The sequence below is a fragment of the Lasioglossum baleicum genome, chromosome 5 (assembly GCF_051020765.1).
Source record: "Lasioglossum baleicum chromosome 5, iyLasBale1, whole genome shotgun sequence".
NCBI lineage: Eukaryota > Metazoa > Arthropoda > Insecta > Hymenoptera > Halictidae > Lasioglossum > Lasioglossum baleicum.
Window position 1 is genome coordinate 14701135 of NC_134933.1, and position 20006 is coordinate 14721140.

Below are 20006 nucleotides of genomic sequence, written 5' to 3' on the forward strand. Positions count from 1 at the left end.
TACACTTAATATGGGGAGCGACAGACTCATTTTTATTTCTCAGTCCCATGGAAACCAACCTGGCAGCTCTCCTTTCGTTCTCTTACCGTCGCGATTTTATGTGTTCTGCATATATTGAAATTTTAAGAATTGATATTGCCGTGATGCGCCACGTTCGCCTCTGTGTCACTTACTTCCTCCTTTATTTATTGTTCCCTCGAAAATTGCCGGTAACTAGATTTTCTTTTACGGAGAATCATTAAACGCGTACACCATCTACATTACATTTAATTTTCACATGGTATAGGATTTCTTAGGATTAAGAAGAAGCCTATTAATAGGATTTTCAATGATTCTGCTGTACCAAAAGAAAGCATAGAAATTTTCTTTTAGATTGCAATCTTAAATGAACCGATTAGATGACGTTATTGAGAGTGATTTGTTAGTTCACAATGAAAATTGCAGTTGCTATTGAAGATTCCATTAAAAAGTGCCATGTACCATAGATTTTTCAAAATTATGCAATAATCACCGGTCGGTAATGTGTTAAGTATTTTTGATTTTTTCCAAATTTTCACTTGCACTTTGTTCGGCCAAATAATCTTACCATATTTTCAAAATACGCGTCATGATGTTTGGTATTTGATAGTTCTATTTTCCTAGTTGTTACAGACAAACTCTACTGTAAAAAATTTTTTTAAAAAGACTTCCTTGTGTCTTTTCTCTATTAAATTGAACAATTCTCACTGTAAAATACTCATTAGACACTGAACGGTAAGATAAGTCAGGAAATTTTAAACCAAAATGGATCCAGCGAATATCAATGAGATTTTTCTATTAGACAGTTTTTTAGTAAATTTTAAAGGAATTGAATGAGTAGAGATAATTTTTATAGAAACTTCCATTTGAAGCTAGTTGAATAGACTATACTACTTATTTAAGAAAAATTCCCTTTTTTCTAAATGCAATTTTTGGCCAGACCAGCCGAAAAATTACGGCAGAAAAACGAAATTCGTCGCAGCACGACTCCCCGCTGCTGTCCCTAATTGAACGGTTCCGCGGAAAGTTCTCCGGACGGTAATAATTCAACAGAAGCAAGAAGCGGCTTTTGAACGACGTGTGATCATGTCATGCTTGTTATCAGCCGCTTCTCCTACGGCCCGGCACAATGGAGATTTTCAAAAGACTGCATGAATTCTAGATCCACGCTGGGAATATGGCCCAGCGCGGCATAATTTGAGTTAATTCCGCTGCAGGGTACAAGAGACTTGATTAAAAATCTTGACTCATTGTCTTCTGTTTGCTCTGGGTGCATACTGGACCCGGGCCAATTTTCTCGGACGGTTGGCTGGGAATGTGTTCATTAAAATTCATAAAAATATGCATTTAGTCAGCTGCCAGAGCCGGTGTTAATTCGCGTTCGTTAACCAACTCCCACCCCCACCCCCTTACACATCGAATATCCTGGACAATTGATATCTTTTGTTGCTTCCGGTCCCAAAGGGGACATAGACGCTATCAAAAGGATTATAGACATTTGTTTAATCAGGGACACCTTCAATGTTGTTTATGTGTATTACTATAATTTTGTTTGTCCGTCAGCTAGTGGACATTTAGACTACTTCACTGAACAACCTGTTTGACATTTTTTAATGTAAACATCTTAAGGAAAAAGGACGTAGAGAAGATCAAATGTCGCCACCTTGAAGGTCGTTCAAGTTGAATATTTCTTTCCATGACACCATCTATCAATAAACATCAAAGGTCACCTTGAAGGAGCTCCAATATTTATTTCCACGACACCATCTAGAGGTGAGAAATAAAATTCGAAATGATTGAAGTGGTAAATTGTGAACGTATCATTGACAATGATCAGTCAGTATACAGACGCTGTCTTTTCGTCCGATGGTGGACAAACCGTGTACGTCATTCTGTTTAAAGTCGTCCAGCAAAACGAGCACACGGAATCGCCAACGTAGAGATAATTATAAATTCCGTTTCCTGATTACATCGAAGTCCCAGTGGAGGAGCGAACTTAACTCTGAACCACGTTAAGCAACCATACCGGAGACAGAGAAGTTTTGTCCGATAGTACCCGAAGACAGTCCTCTTGGAACTCGACGTTATTACTCGATGTTCATCGGGTTCGATTGATAAAAATCGTGGACACCGTGGGAAAGGCGAAAGAGGCGAGCGGGCTCCTCTTCTTCGGAGCAGGAATGGAAAATTTAACGTCTTCGGGCGAACAAGCAGAGACATTAGATCGGCGAGGACGTAAGCAAATACAGTTAACGCTGTTTGCTCTGGTTTGAATAGGAATCACATGTGTGGGCGGCCGAAGTCCTCTCTCCCGGCTCTGTAACCTTCTCCACCTCGGTGCGCGCCAGCGGTTCCTCAAGTTAAATAGTATAATGGCCAATTTAAAATGTCCCGGAGTATCTAAGATCCGTGTTTGCCCGTGGTCGAGATGTGTTTGAACGGCATCTCTCGTTCCTGAGCACCGAGAATAGAGAAAGGAGGTGGTTACCGCGATGACAAACCCCATGGGCCCTCGATCGCCGAGTATCTTGAACTTTCAGACCCGTGGATCCTCGACGCCATGTATATTCTGATGGCGATCCTAAAATAGAACCGAACCGACGCCCCTTCTCCAAAAAATTAGTACGCTCCATTTTTTAAACGTCGTGCTGCAATCGGATTTTTATTGACTGTGCATTTTATGCATTTATGACTAGAATGAACAAATTGTAAAATATTCACGAAATTTGTCTTATGAGAGAAACATTTTACACGATAAAATTAGGTACACCCTGTATATTTTGCCCGCTCCAGTCTTCGTCAACCCCTAAAATCGGTTCTTTCAAGCCACGACACAACCTCCGAGAGACGGACGTTGATTTATATACGTGGAAAATCTAGTTTGCGGGTTACGGTCAGCATTTGAATATTGCGTTTGAATATCTTATCGAAGCGTTCGACCCTTTACAATGCGATGTAAAACAGCTACATCCCTTAAAATTAATGTTTAGTTCAATACTTTCCTTGCTTACCAGGAACATTAGTTATACAATAAACGATAGTAACATTTTTATAAGCTTTATAAAATTGCAAAGACCGCGTAAAAACTTTCCACACGTCTTTATCATCGTCTAGGCTGAAGGGGTGAAAACTGCCCCAGAAATGGGGTTGAAAATTTGTTTGATCAAATATCTCCGAAATCATTAAACGTCGATTTTAAAATGCAATTTCAATTATGCAATTAGCTGCCCCAAAAATGGGGTTGAAAATTTATTTGATCAAATATCTCGGAAACCATTAAACGTCGATTTCAAAATGCAATTTTAACTTAATTTTTTTACCTTAGACATTGATCTATAAAAAGAAATATAACACTCCTAAGAAATTCTATGCAATTTAAATTATTTGCTGAATGTTCCATGAACTCGATGAAAAAACCTAGAATTGAGTGGCATATTTTGTTTCAATTTTGAAGAGCTCGAGACAGTCGCTTAAAAATGTTTAAATTATGATAATTGACATAAAAAACAGCAATTTTGAATGGATAATAAACAGCATTAAAAAATGCATTTCTACCTCACTTGAAGAATATTCTTTGCTATATGTATTGCACCGTATTTGTTATGTTCACACTTTGCACTCCGAATTATGTTTCAATCTTGTTGCCAACAAGTCTCTTCTATTTGAAGTATTTCATTTGAAATTTACTTCAAATGACAGTTCCTTGACTGCTATTTATTTTAAACAATTTTGTTTACCAATTATATTAAATATAGCACTGTTTTCAACTAAAACATACGACTTAAATAAATAAAGGAAGAAAACCAAATATACATACATATAAAAACACGTATTATTTACATTTACCGGAATAACAGGAGGAATAACTCAATTAAAATCTAAATTGTGCATTGCATCGAGTTATGTACGATCATTCCTATCTTCCGGAAGTTCCCGAACGGGATGATGAACACGCGAGTAGAGATAGATATTTTTTCCCCCGGAGTTAAAGTAAGTTCACCACGCGTCTTCTCTTCCGGCGGAATATACCTTGGTTCATCCCATACGTTGGTGCTGCAAATTGAATCTTCCCGGACGACAGGATGCTTCATTATTTAGCAGCGGCTTCCGCCGGCTATTTGCAAAATTATTGTTGCGGAATTGGGACGAGGGTGTTCGAGGTTGGCAAAGAAAGAAGTTCATGCTCCTCGCCCGACTACCATTTAGCTTCCCTCGTAAAGAACCAGGGTATACTGTGCTAGCCACTTACTTTCTTGCGGACAAGCGATACACGAGCTTTAAACATGTATTCCTCTATACAAAAACGAAGCAGGTAAAACAACAATTAAATCGATCCTTTTATAAAAATTTAATGCCTAACGTGAATATTCAAGATGCGCCAATTTGGAACAGGGTTTCATCTGAATGAGCAAGTAACTTTTGTCAACGATTGAAAATATGATTTTTATTTACAATTTTATATTTTCTACGATTTTTACGTGCTTGTGAAAATAGTATAACATTGTACAAGATTCCTGTTAATGTACCTTGTGGACACTGACGTTTTTTAACATTTATAATCTACAGCTTCTAAACTTCCGTAGAATATTTACAACTTCTATCGAATTTGATGTTAAATATTGTAAGAAATTGATTTTTGACGAGATAGGGCGTTTGAAGCGAACGTTTGTCTCTTCCGAAATTCCGTAGAAGGGTCCAGAGCGTGGGCGGGCATTCGTTCGCAAAGCGTTATCGATAAGTCTGGCGTTAGGCGAACACCACTTTCGGGTACAAAGAAACGGCTGAGGGACTCGTGTGAGACGGAAGAAGCCGGACGAGATGTGTTCGAGTGTCGACCCTGTCGACCAGAGGAGAATAAAACATTGCGGCCCGCCCCCCGCGAGACATCGGCGGATGATTTGTGAGTGGAAACAATAAGCGCCCCCTGCAATATTCATCACGGTAAACCCCTCTCACGGATGCCGGCGAGAAGCCGGGCTTCTGGCACGTTCTCCACCGAAAGAAGAAGAATAGCGCGAAGGAGGATTGGGTGGGGAATGTCCGGCTAAAAGTTTGATGGGTTACCATGTGCCCTGGGGAAAATGGCCGCAACGCGCATTGCTAGGCACCTCGCGTGGCCCCGTCGCAGGACCTGAAGGATTTTGGGATTCTATCAAACTGGACAATGCAATAATGCGCAACCCCTGCCGCATGCCAGTGGCCACGCGAAAAATTGGACCGCTTAATGTTCACTCTACTTCCGAGGGTCCTCACCGACCCCTCTACTGTGACCGGGTGAGAAAATCTACGGCTTACACTATTTTGCAGCTCGGTCTTCTCGAACTGTGTCTACCGTGAACAAAATCGCGTATCATCAAGTATCATCTATGACAATTATGTGTGAAAGACGTGGAATTGATGTTGATGGGTCATTATAGCAACACTTTCACGAACAGCAGCAATGATTTCATTCGAACGAGCTGTTTTTCGTCTGGCAGACTTTGGTTTATCATGAACAGATCCAGTTTCATCCAATTTTTTAACAAAATTTCGAATTTTTTGCTCTGATGGACGATTATGTATGCCGAACAAAATCACGTAATTTACTATGGGTATGTTTTATTGAACGCTGATTTGCAAAATAAATTTTAATATCTTTAACACGCTCTTCAATCGTATAAGACTCCATTGTTAAAATTGTCTATCATTGTAGGTTAGAAATACAAGAAAGCGACAAGAAGCGAACATGGCGTCTGACAAATATTCTCATTCAACGTCCTAAAAGTACTTTTGGGTAATCCTTTATCTTTTGAACAAAGTTGTAATAATTGTTATATATGAAATTTACCGATCCCCTAATTTCGCACGTCGGTGTGTGTGTATATTACGAAGTATATCGACAGCGCATACTCATACATAAATGCAATGGCGTTCAGAACGACTATTAAATCAGTAGGATGTAAAACAGGAGAAACACCGCAAGGATGCGGCCTCCTTCGGTCCAGAGAAGCATCGCTTAGGTGCCCATCCTTTTTCCACGAGGTCGACTAAATTCTTTCACGCTCCAGACACTAGGATGTAGAGCGTAATTTGTAGAAGAAAACCCGACAAAAAGGGTTGCTACCCCTTGGGTGTGGGGATAATGCGACCCTTGAGATGCCAGACCACAGAGTGATCTACGGTGGTCTATCGCGATCTCCGTGTACTTATATGTATGCGCGATATAAAGGTCTACCAGGACAGTCGAATGTCATTCACGAAGGTGGGAATAAAAAATACAAAAAACTGAGAGAGCGAGAGGTGGGAAAGAGAGAGAGAGAGAGAAAGAGTACGATTTTTCAGACCCCAGGAATTAACCTGCCACGAGAAGTATGCAAATTCAGGCAAAAACCAAACGGGTACACTCCGCTTACCCGCCTGACCATTCGCATGTTCTAGCATCCCCGCCCCTTTTTGCTCGTCCCAACCTCGTTACCTCCCTGGCTCGGACTGCCAGACCGAAAACTCATTAACGAATGCAAACGAGCTAACGTTGTGGACAAATTTAATAAAATCGTGCACGCGCAATTAGTTTCGCCGGGAGTAAACACGTTCCAGCGAATCTCTTCGCCCCGCCCCGCAGCGCCCCGGAAATCCGCAACTTCTCACCCTCTGCTAACTAGAGGAGCACTCCAGCACTTCTAGAACTCGTCGGACAGCGAGCTACGTCGTTTGTGTATTGGGTCAAACTGCCATCCCAACGAATAATCCCGGAACTGAAGACTTTCAGCTTTGCGCAAATCCCTGGTCATAGTCCTATCATGAAATAATGGTTTTACTGTATTCACTTTGGCCTTGAGCAACAATCGACAATGTCTGCTTTGCTTCACATTAGTTTGTACATTCCCTTAGTTTCTGTTTCCGGTGTATCTTCGAATAAATTGATGAAGACTCGAATTTATTCAAAAATACATGTATGAAGTGATTGAAGTATAATAAAAGAGCGAAGCATGTTCATATATCGATTTTCAGCGAAAGTCAGAGTTCGTCCTGTGTTTACGATTATAACACTTCCATCGCGATTGTTCCGAAAACTTTTTAATCGCCCCGCGCTCTGATACATAACGAAATCTTGAGCAGAACACACTCCTCTTAATGTCGAGACTTCTACAACGATACGGTGTCCCACGGGAGGGAAACCACTTGGAATATTTACGATAAATACCCGCACAAACCTTCTTGTCTACCAAGCGGATAAGACGGGGCTCGATAAAAGACATTATTCAAATTTGCTTTCCATATAATCGAGAAGCAGAAAGCAAAGAATACTGAAGGGAATGTGCTGAAAAACTAGATTAACAAGTGTTCCCTTGCGTTCTACGGAGAATTATATTTTCTCCGATGATTCTCTCTACTTTTTCGATTTTTCAATCTTGCTCCGTGTCTGCGCGTTGTATATTCAATATGCTAAATTATGCGTCTTCTTTTATGTCCATTCGGTTGCATGGGGAAAATAAAGCGTATCGTCTATGCAATTTCGTTTACGTTGTCTGAACAATTTGTAACTGCAGAACTTTATGCGATTTTATATTTTTGTCGAAAAACTTAGAGTGGTAGCAATATCTCTTATGGTTTTGCAGAAATGCAGAGATATCCACAGTCTAATGAGACGTATACAACTTTAGTTATCATACAAATATGTTTAATTAGTACACGAGTTTTTATCTGAATCATGGAAATATTTAATAACTTTTCCCAAAATGAATTTTCCAGTATCATTTCGATTCCAGTAGAATTTCGAGATCAGATTTTGTCTTTTAGAAATCTTTTCAGCGGGGTCTGATGAATTTGATGGATCTGAACTATTAGTCTATGTTCCATGGGGTGTGCGTATCTCATAATCTGCCTCCCCGTAAAAACTTAGCGAACCAAGTGAGCACCACGATGTAGGTATGGCGATAGCTTGATGTCTGAGCAATATCACGGGGACATGGTCATCTTAATGGAGTCGTCGGACGCCAGCACGAACCTCGGAATCCGAAAAGCACGCACCAATGACTTTAATGAGATTCGCAAGTCGCGAACCTCGTCTGAAGCGATGACACGCTGCTATCGCTGGACGCTGTAAGTCAAGAATCCTCGTGTCTCCGTTCCTTTCACTTAATATGCATTTTCTATTGCTACAGATTTCCTGGATATCAAGCCTCGAAGCTTCCATCTTTGGTATTTCGCGGAATAAAACAAATACAAGACGGCAAAGTTGAACTCAATATATTATAGAAAAGGTAGCCGAATCGAAAGTAACACCTAGATTGGACCAGACTTATAATTCCTAATTTGTGTAGTCAGTTAATATCACGATTAACAATGCAAATACTCATGTTATACAAGGTACACAGTTAAACTAGATTGAAAATAGAATTTATAATCAATTAATACCGTAATCAGAGAACAAGATACGATTAATCTAGAATCTAGAAGCTGATCCAAACTCGGCGACTCTCCCCTATCAGTATGAAAATGAATTTCTAAACCTGGGAAGAGATAATTGCATCACCGGCACGTCGGTGATTGTGTGCTAAGCACCTAATTCAGACCTGCCAAGATAATTGCATCGCCTATACGTTGGTGATTATGTACTCAAGATCTAACCCAGACCTAATGCAGTTCTGCGTTACCTACGCGTTCATGTTTATTGCATTTATGAGACAAAACGAGTTGGCGCAATTTAAAACTATAGCAGGACTAATTACTGTGTCTTGTAAAATAATCCACAGAAAGACATAGAAATGCTTACACCAGAACAGTCCCTCAAAAGTTAATTTTGCATACAGTGCATCAAGATGAACATCCTAATTTTCCATTTGTTATTTCAATGGATCCTTCTGTAAATATTTCGACAGGCATAACGTTGCGCGAAAGTTTCGTTCAGTGTCGGGTTTATCCGGCAAAGCAGGCGTGTGTACCGCAGTTAACCGCGTTTCAAGATTACAGAGGAGTTTATTGGGCTGATTGGTTTCCAAGTGTTCCACCCTCAGTTACACAGGCACCGCACGATAAAAACAAAGTGGAAGAGGTTGAATTTCAGTTTCGCTCTGGCGGCGCGGCTGCCGGCACGGCACGGCTCGAGCATCGGGAGTAATTGGAGAGAGACAGGGAACAGGGGATGAGGAGTTGGGAGAGAGGATTGCGTCCGTGTGTTGGTCATGAGTTTCGGACTTGGGAATTTTGGCCGGTGGCTCGTTCGCGGGGCACAAAGCGGTCTGCCAGACTTAACGTGATTAGCAGAGATACCCCGGCAGCTTCCTATTATCCGCGGTCCAGACGCCGCCACACAACCGACCTCTTCCTCCCCCCCTTTCGACCCCCGTCAACCACTTCATCTCGATTCAACCGTACAAATGGATAACGCTGACTATCAATGTCTTCCGTAAACTGTTGTCCTTACTTACGCCTCGACTCGTCACCCTAGATCATACGTCTCATCGCTTATTTTCAATGGACAAGACGAATTTCAGTTCGTTAGGTTCTATGAATTTTGTAAACTGTGAGTGTCATTTGATATTAAAGATACTCAAGCTAGGTGGAAGACTCCGTGCATCTCCAAATCTGAAAAGCTAACCTTGTTATAGGAGCTTGAAAACAGGAACCTCTGATCAATTGCTGGTTCGAGGACAGACAGCAGGTTCTAAGTGAGTGCAGTTAGGGTTCAGCTAGAGCTAGAATGAATAATATTGAAGCAGCGATGCAAATCACCAGGATTAGAGCCAAAGAGAGGAGTAACGCAAAGTAATTGGTAGTTCAAGGAGAAAACAGCAGGTTCTAGGTGGTTCTAAGTGAGTGCAGTTAGGGTTTAGTTAGCACTAGAATGAATAATATTGAGGGAGCAAACAAAGTATTTGCCACTTCAAGGACAAGATAGTGGACTCTAGGTGGGTTCGCTAAGCCTAGAATGAGTAATATTAAAAAATCGATGCAGATGACCAGGATTAAAGCTAAAGAGAGAGGGAGAAAGGCAATCGATGTTAAAATAGGAGAAGCATATCAATTGCCAGTTTAAGGACAATTCAACAGGGTCTAGGGATTCTAGGCGGTGATCTAGCTCGGTTGCAGCTAACGCTAAAATGGATAACGTAAAGATCGATGCAGATGACCAGGATTAAAGCTAAAGAGAGAGAGGGAGAAAGGCAATCGATGTTAAAATAGGAGAAGCATATCAATTGCCAGTTTAAGGACAATTCAACAGGGTCTAGGGATTCTAGGCGGTGATCTAGCTCGGTTGCAGCTAACGCTAAAATGGATAACGTAAAGATCGATGCAGATGACCAGGATTAAAGCTAAAGAGAGAGAGAGAGAAAGGCAATCGATGTTGAAATAGGGGAAGCATATCAATTGCCAGTTTAAGGACAATTCAACAGGGTCTAGGAGTTCTAGGTGGCTATCTAGCTCGGTTGCAGCTAGCGGTAGAATGGATAACGTAAAGATCGATGCAGATGACCAGGATTAAAGCTAAAGAGAGAGAGAGAAAGGCAATCGATGTTAAAATAGGAGAAGCATATCAATTGCCAGTTTAAGGACAATTCAACAGGGTCTAGGGGTTCTAGGTGGCTATCTAGCTCGGTTGCAGCTAGCGGTAGAATGGATAACGTAAAGATCGATGCAGATGACCGGGATTAAAGCCGATGCTGAAATCGGGGAAGCAAAGCAATACTGGAATGCACGAGCTTACGGACAGTACACAGGGTGAGAGTCCCTGCGAGTATGAAACTCAATTTGATTCCTGCTTCCAGCCGACCCCCGTCGTCGGAACCGGAGGTGGGTGGCTGGGGTGGGAAGAGTGGCGGACCGCTGCCACCCCAGAAAAGGGGGTGCTCCCAGGGGCGTGCGACTGACCCGACATCCTGCAGGATCCAGCCACTCATATTGCCAATTACCAACTCTACGACCCTCTCGCTCTTCGCTCGCTTTGGACTTCGGATGATTCCGACCACTTCTAGGCTGTTCCAGTTACGTCGCCGATGTTCTCTTCATCACGCCACGAAGAAACGTCAACAGCAAGCCTGTCTACCATGTTGACGGCGACCGGGATCTTCTAACGTCTGCCGAGGAGTTAGGGTATGTATCCCTGCTGCTTTCCATACCGCATCCTCACACAAGAGTGACGAAACTTGAAAAACGCGACTTTTGATTTGTCGCTGTGGAAACGGCGATACTGTTCGATCAATTCGGAAAATATCGTTCGTTCATTTTCATAATGGTAGAGGGTAGTTGTGCTGCTTTTCTCCTAAGTAGCAGTTGAATCGTACCCAAACATCGGTTTTTAGAATTTTTTATTGGGAAGACTGGATTCAATGAATTTCTTTCTTCGTGACGTAATCGATGTAGCGAAGATCAGAAATTGTCTAGAATTACGCAGCGTGAAACAACTTTGAGCGAAGAGAAAGAGAAAGAAGAAGATGGAAAATAAATTATAAAATATCCGAAAGAATGAAGACGAATTGCTCTAAATTGAGAAAACTAATAGATATTGCAACACTTCAAACAGTAATCGAAAAGGGATTGCGTGTCCCACAGTTACGCGAGGGAACAAATGGCAAAGAATATGAAAAATAGATTGGAAAATATTAAAAAGAAAGTGGGCGAGAATGTCCCTTTGAGAAGACGAAAGCTGGGGCGGGGAAACGGTGTTGGACCGTGGCAGAGAGAGGAGTTAAGGTGGGTCTCGCGGAAAATATCGAGGCGAGGGAAAAGTATAAACATTTAGACAAGTTTAAACTCCGAACTTTCGTTCCGTACCGCGACGAAGGGAGGCGCGGGATGAGTTGACGTTTCCAAGTCTTCAATATTTGTTAAACTCACCTCCTCCTTCTTTTACTTTTCTGACATTCCTTCTGGCTCTTCTCTTTCCTCTCTCTCTATCTCCCTCTCTCTCTTTTCCTCTGCGTGGTATCGGCATCGGCATCGGGCGACCCTCTTTTATAACGCATAAACTTCACGGTATAGGTCCGTATACGGGTGACATATAGATTTTATATACGATTACCTCGGCAAATGCACCGCCGTTTCTTTTCCGGTCCAATAAACCTAAGTGATTTTGCGACCGTATTTTCGTGGTTTCATTCCGATTGTGTTGTACTTTGACGCCACCGGGCAACCCTTGCCTGCTGTACATTTCTCCGAGACGTTTATAGATTTATACCGATCCCGTGCATTTGTTTGACTCACTTCAAACAATTATTTCAACCTGCAGTGAAAGCAACCGGTACCTATTCAATTATAGGAATAATAAGATATGGTTAAACTTCGTGCAATTGTCTTTACAATAATAAACTCAGAATGCAATTTTATTGACTCACAGGGTGCATGGAGATGCGAAGTACAGTCAGATACGAACCTTGTGAAGTGTATAGCATAATGAGAAACCATTATGTACTTTTTTGTTTCGAATAAAAATTACAGACAGAATATAAATTTATAAATTAACTAGCAATTAAAAATTAAGCTTATACTTGGACTCCAACAAGCTGAAAAGTTAATGTTTTTTTTATTCGTAATCTACACGAACTACTCTGTCGTGCTAAAGAAAAATTACCTGCAATAGCTTGCCCCTGACTGAAAAAGTATAAAAAGACACACGTATGCAATCTCTCGGAAGCAGTTGTTCAGGGAACATCAGATCCTCTTGTAAATAGTTGCAAGCGAAAAAGGAAAATACCCACTTCGCAGCTACTAACCGGTGCGCTTTCCTTGTTGACGTGTCCTGGCGAATCTAACGCTAGTGACACTAGTGACACTGAGAACAGGTCGAGTGCTGATGATTCAAAATATCCCGATAGCAATTATTAAACTAAATGTACCATTTAATTATTTCCTGGAGAAAAATAAATTTGTAAATAACAGAAAGATTTTTATGTTACATAGATTTTAATAACCAGACTGCCGATCTTTATGCAAAATAAAAATGTTTAGCATTGATTGTGGGGGAAGCAGGAATAACATAAAAATTGATTTCGTCCCATAAAGAGTTTGTTATATTAAAAGTAACAATACAACATTCTTGAATTTTGTTAATCTCTTGCTGTTTCATATTTTACCCAACCAATTTCCTCATAAATGCATAAAGATCCGCAGTCTAATAATAACAAATATATATTTTAACAATAAAATTTCAAGCATGAAATGAAAAGATGCTATATAAATTCTTCACAAGACTTTTGTCCAGCTGGATTGGGCATTTTTTTCTCTGTGCGGAGTCAACGTGCACAAAGATCTGCAGTCTAGTAGCCATATTGCATTCTCGTCAAGGACGCAGCTCGACGATCAGAAACAGCGGACGTTTTCGACGGTGCGCAGTGCACTGAGAACCGGTTGCAATCGACGACCGATTCTGGCCGATTACAAACGCATCGATGCAACGGTTGCGCATAGCGTTACGCTCGGGAGTGGGTGTTGTGGGGGTGTAGGGGTACAGTTGATTCGTTGAAGAGTTGCAGGGGTGGTTCACGGCAGAGTAAGATGTAATTTTCAATACTCGGTGCCGGAGTCTCTGGAGGCGCAAGGGGAGAGCCACAATTCCGGGGGTTTACCGTGCACTGTCGACGTAAACTCTCCTCAGTCGCACCCCCATCGGCCGAAGTCAGCCACGGAGAATACCACTTATTCGAACCCCCAGTGACTGTCAATACAGGCTCCTATAGTGTCTCGAGGAGCATATCAGACGGATGAATAAATCTCGTTATACGCCTGATCCGATAGAATTCGAATAACTCGCGACGTGTTAAATCGCCGATCAAGAAAGCTTGTCCTTCGCGTTGCCTCGCGTTGCGATTTATTAGAAACACCGCAGACAATTTCTGTGAAAAGCCTTTGCCTTCTGGGCTGCTGGTTTTGACGTTATCAACGACGTTACCAGCGTCTTCCGAGCTTATTATTTCAATGAACGTTCGTGGTTGGTGGAGAATATGAAATGTGGGGTACGGGGTTTGTTCAATTCGATACTTTGCTGTACTGGATTCGGTAGAATTCACCCAATTAACATTTCAGTCAATGTTATATTTATTAACGGTTACATAAATATTTCCATTCAATTAATTCATTGAAGATAAATCAACTGATTCCGTGAATTTCTTCAAAATCGAATTTATTAAGGATTAAATATGTTGGTCGAATCTATATTTTATTCGAGACAGAACACATTTTTGTTAAAGGCTAAATAAATCGATTTCATTGAAATTAATTTCACTTATTTGACTATTTTACTATTGGTCACTATTCAACATTACAATTAACTTAGTAGATAGCGACCATTATTTTGTATATACGCACAATAAAAAGTGAACGAATTTATTGGGGATCTCGTTTAGCTTCGGAGCTTGTGTTTTCGGGAAAGATAGAAACAAACATGAGCACCGCAGCCGTGGCTGCAGAATGCGTGAATTTTCTATTTCGGCAGCGCGGAACGTGCGACAGTATTCGATTAGATGGCCCGGTGTGTAAACATACGGGAAAGTAGTTGGGATCGATAGTTTTTTCTTTGTAAGAAGCTTGTTTGAAAGTTGCATCTATGCTATTTGCCGTAGCAAGGTGAGAACCATGTGGGAGCGTCGTTCAGAGCCCAGGGGAGGTCTGAGAGTCACACTGATCTCGCTCTTTGTCGCTGGGCCCATTGGAGTGCATCCTTCGGCTCCGTGGCATCCATAGCGTCTACCACCGCTCCCAGTGCTGCATCCACGATCTTCCAGGCATCCTCTCTCCGGTGTACCTACCTTCCTTCCGGAGTCGCGGGCTACATATCGTGGCTTTCGAAACCTCCTGAGAGCCTGCGCTCTGACTTTGATATTCTGTGTCGAATTACGCTCGTTTCGTGTACCAAACAGATCACAGCTACGGGGGCGTAAACCAGTGCATGAGCAGCATCCGAAAACAACCTCGTTCGACCAATCGGTGCTCACCGTACCTTCTTCAACCCTTTTTCTATCAATCTGTTACATACATTATCGTCCTCGCGTACTTCGACGTCCAACTGTATCAGATAAATAGCTTATCAACGCCATTTCTACCAATGATCTGGGTTAGCTCGAAGGACATCATTTAAAATTTTCAGTAAAAATTGATTGACACTGCGAAAATGCATTACAGGACAATTATTCAATAAACTTACTTCGTTGAATATACGGAATGGTCGGTAATTGATGGTACCACCAAAAAGGGAGTGATTCTACAAGAAAATGTTAGTCGAGATAGAACGAATATCGACATCCAGCTGTATCAAATGAAACGCTTACCAACACTTCTACCAAAGATCTGGGTTAGGTCGACGAACACCTGTTAAAATTTTCAGTAAAAATTTATTGACACTGCAAAAATGCATTACAGGAAAATTATTCAATAAATTCACTTCGTTGAATATACGGGACGATCGATAATTGATGGTACAACCAAAAAGGGGGTGATTCTACAAGAAAATCTAAGTAAGTCGAAATAGAACGAATATCGAATATCAAACAATGACCTCAGCTTTTCCAAACTTTCTATGAGGTCGACACGTATTATTTAACACATTCGTTGCCAGCTTGTCTGGCTGTGTGTACAAACCCTTTTTCGTTAAATACTTATTTGCTAAAATGGAATTTCTTCTTTCGCGATTGCAAGCATTGTTAATGAACACTGTTGGCTAATTAAAACTTCACAGTATGGTTTCCACAGTTCCGGAAGCTTCAGCAATGTTCATAACGGGTTAATTAATGCATCAATGTGTCGTATGAAGGCACGTATGTATGAAATAAGTGTGAGAAAGGGCTTGTCGCTAGAAATCTGTCAATCTCATTTGCGCAAAAGCTCCTCTGCGTGACAAAAAGTACCAAACACGTCGTTTACAATCTCGCAGATAACGTCGTTTTTCTGTTCTAAGATCGAAGATTACCGAGAATTAGACTAATGAACGAAACATGTGAATTAACGTGAATAATAACGTTCTTTAAACAGATTACCATAATCAGTAAAACCTTCCAATTTCATTCGTTAAAATTATTATTTTCAGAATCAGTCGTTCTTGGTGGAATGACTCCTTTTCGTATATTCCATCCGAGCAAATTCCAATTTCCAATTTCCCTTAGTAGCATACTGCACAATGCTCACAATTTTTATATTTTAAATTTTGCATTGAAAAACGCAGAAAATTTCAACAATTTTAACATCCTTCCAGGACATCGTTCATTCATAAGAAAAGTGACACAACTGAAAATATATTTCTAAAACAAGTACAATAATAAATATATAAATTGTGCTGTACTTTTCTTTTTTACAACTACTGCACGTGACAATTAACCCGGTATCTAAATAACAACAAATTATTTTACATTTCTAAGTTGGTGATACACAATAAACAAAATTGGCACTTTTAGGTAATTTCCAAATGGCTCTTTTATGCCACTTTCCTTATGAATGAACATTGCAAAAAGAAGGAATTATTGAAGGAGAAAAGTCTGAAGTTGAAAGAACATCGCCAGAAAGATCCCGAAAATTCGGATGGACCGTAATTAGACTGGAACACGCTAAACCACGGGTCCGACGTACGGGTCAACCATTCCTGAGGAACGCGCGAGGGTTAATTAGCTAATTAACGAGGTACCGGCGGCCGGACTTAACGATTCGCTGACCGGGACGACCGCGTGACACTCTCGATTCCACGAGCATTCATCATTCCGACGCCTGTTAGCGGCGTGAAACGTTCTACGTGGTCTAATCTCGTGCCCATAAATAAGATAACAATTTTTCATCCCCCCATGTGAACCACCCCCTGCCGCCCCCGTTGCGACGTCTTAACTCGAGGGGTCGCGCCCACCAGAACCAACCTCGTGGAACACAACCCCTTGGAGAAGGCGGGGGGGGGGGGCGGGTGTGTGCGGGGGTGGCTGAGGCAGACAGAAAACGGAAAAGTTTGTAACCCTCGTTACCGGGTATCGAATTCCAATTAGATGACGATCGCATTTCCACCGCCCCGGCCGGAAGACGTTTTTGCGTGTAGTACCCGAGACGAACGGCCGATCGCCTAGTTACCTTACACTCCCATGGGCAAATCAAACGGATACTAATTTGCGGCGTTCGGGGAACCGCCTTGATTAGGGCACAGCCTCATGATCGCGGCCGACGATTGTTCCTCGACCCCGTTATGCTATGACAATTTTTCAAACGTCGCACAGTGAGCTATTCCCACGATCTAGCTGGACGAAAGTCAATTTTGATAATGATCCAGATGTATGAATTCGATAATAGAATGTTCATCTATCCAGGAAATATAAAAATTATTGCAAATTACAGGGTGTGGCCGGACGGGTGGTATAAACGAGAAGGGGGTGATACTACATGTAAAAATAAGTCGAAAAAAAGGAATAACATTATTTCGTTTGACGATTCGTTTTCGAGAAAATCGAGTTTAAAGTTCCGTCTGGTTCGCGTGCTTTAGTATATGCAGAAAGTAGAATTGGTTGATCATGGTCAGACGATTCCTATGCAATAGCACGTACATTCGCTGCATTTACAAACTCGATTTTCTCGAAAGCGAAGCGTCAAATAAAAAAAATGTTGTTCCTTTTTTTCGACTTATTTTTACATGTAGTATCACCCCCTGCTCGGCTGTAGCACCGTCCGGCCACACCCTGTAAAATCTACAGGGTGTCTCAAAATTCCTTCAACAGTCGGAAATGGGAGATTCCTGAGATCATTTAAAGCAACATTTTCCTTTGCAAAAATGTTATCCGCGGCTTTGTTTAGGAGTTATTAACGAAAAACCACGGACCAATCAGAGCGCGACCTAGGCGCTAGTTGGCACAGTCGGCCCGGCGCGCCAACTGTCTATTGGCCGACTGTGGCAACTCGCGTCTAGGTCGCGCTCTGATTGGTCCGTGGTTTTTCGTTAATAACTCCTAAACAAAGCCGCGAATAACATTTTTGCAAAGGAAAATGTTGCCTCAAATGATCTCAGGAATCTCCCATTTTCGACTGTTGAAGGAATTTTGGGACACTCTGTATAATGATATATTTAATAGTATCTGAAAATGTAGTTCACTTCGTCTACTCTTGTGATCCTGTATTATGGCTTTCAAATTCTCTTTAAAGAGAACAATTAATTGCGTTGTACCGCATCTAACAATGCTATTTAAAAAATATGTATTGATATCTTCCAGGAATGAAGATACATTTGAAAATTTCTTTTATCCATACATTATGTTTCATTAACCTTTTAAACCTCCATAATAGGTAACATGTAATTTTATCTCTACTCCGAATTTCAACTAGTCTTTAAACACATTATGACACTTTATACACTGTTAATTTTTATCGAAATTGAAAGCTGGAATCGTAAGCTATACAACACGCCAAAGAGAGATCCATTGTTTTGCCACGGTTATCGCTGGCGGCCGCCGCACAACGATTCAATACAAAAATTCGCCTAAATGTTTTCAATGCCACTATGTATTTTTTTTTATTATATATTATTGTAACCAGCGAGTAAAGACGAATTCAATGACCTACTTTACTATCGCTTTACAGCGTAAAATAATGCTGAAATAGTTTAGAACCGCTGAAATTGGCATTTTCGCCCACTTATTTCGATTTGAAGTAAATTATTAACATACAAAGAGTGGATTCTGTTCGAAATCGTCATCGCAAGTCTGACTCGGTGTTAAACGAAGTGATGGAGGTCCGATATTTTCCAGGACAGTGTCCCAGGCAAAGAACATTACTGAGGACCGAAACAAAATGAAAAATGACGCGAAGGCCGATTACCCATCCTGCTAGATAAATCGAGAGGGAGATAACGACCGTGCTAAACGCACGCAGAGAAATAAGGGAATCGTGTTCGGGGCGCGGGAGGATATCGGAACGGTAAGCTTCTGGTGCGCCATTACGAGCTGCGGTTCGTTTGCAGAACGCCTCGGCGCTGCAGACAGTGCATTCTACTGCAACCGGCCACGGGTCCCCAGGAGGGTTGCAATACCAGCTTACCTACGCGCCAGTTTGGAAATCTCAGTACGGAGATGCGTTACGTCTGGAGAGTAGGTTGCAGACGTCACGTGAGGAGAGAGAGATGAAGCGAGAGAGAATGACATCGGCTCGGCGAATGGCTGTGGAACGGGGGTGGAGTGAACCGAAGAGAGGAGAGTGAGAGAGAGAGAGAGAGAGGGAGGGTAGGCGAACGGGTCGAAGGTGGAGAACGGAAAGGACGGAAGAGGGAGGGTAAGGTCGCTTCAACCTCTCAGCATCCCACGAGGCCTCCGGTGTAATTAAGCGAGTGCACCCTCACATGTCTACGTACGTTCGCATCGTGTCTATCCATCTAACCGTGGCAGGGTTGTTCTCTTCATCGAGCCCGTGCCTTCTCTGCCAACGGTCGGGAGATAAGGCCGCAAAAACCTTTGAAACCTCAGCTACAGCCTCGGCGTCGTACACCTTGTCGACTCGCGCCCGGAATCTCGCGAAATGTGCGTGATACAAAAAACAAGTCCCCGGGGGACCACCGTGTGCCCACTCCCATTAATGAAACGATAGGTTTGCTACTTTTTAAGCCGGCGACCCCGCTCTGATTATAGCCGACAGCCTTTCTGCGCTGGCATCCACAGCTTGCTAGCCCGACGGACCTTTCGGACCTTCTTTGACGCTGAACCTTGCTGCTGGGATGCGACACTGTCTTCAAATAATGAAACGCATTTATTTAACTGTTTTCTATTTGTTGGATAGCATTTCCAGCTTCGACGGACCAATGTTATCCAGTTCGGACAGTGCCCCAACGAGTACTTGAATGCAGGAAGCTCGTCATTGGTGGCTCTTCTCCGAGGGTTTGGGGATCGAGGAAATCGAAGCGCATCGAAAGATGGTGCAGGAATATCGCGGAGAACCGCATGCACGTTAGTGCGCACGTTATATGGTAATGGAAGGCCAATCATGCGGTAACTAGCCACCCTGGGGAGACGGTCAGGGCTGCCAACCGGTGGTCAGCTCCCGTCAATGTGTCACTTACGTAGCTAGAA

General features: G+C 42.0%; 1 protein-coding gene across 1 annotated transcript in view; it reads left to right on the forward strand.

Moving 5' to 3' along the window:
• LOC143209196 (uncharacterized) overlaps window positions 1–20006 on the forward strand; it is a 194934-nt gene that overhangs the window by 159075 nt on the left and 15853 nt on the right. The window contains exon 5 of the mRNA XM_076424547.1: window positions 19717–19903. Within this exon, the coding sequence (XP_076280662.1) occupies window positions 19717–19903 (187 nt within the window). The remainder of the gene's footprint in view (window positions 1–19716; window positions 19904–20006) is intronic.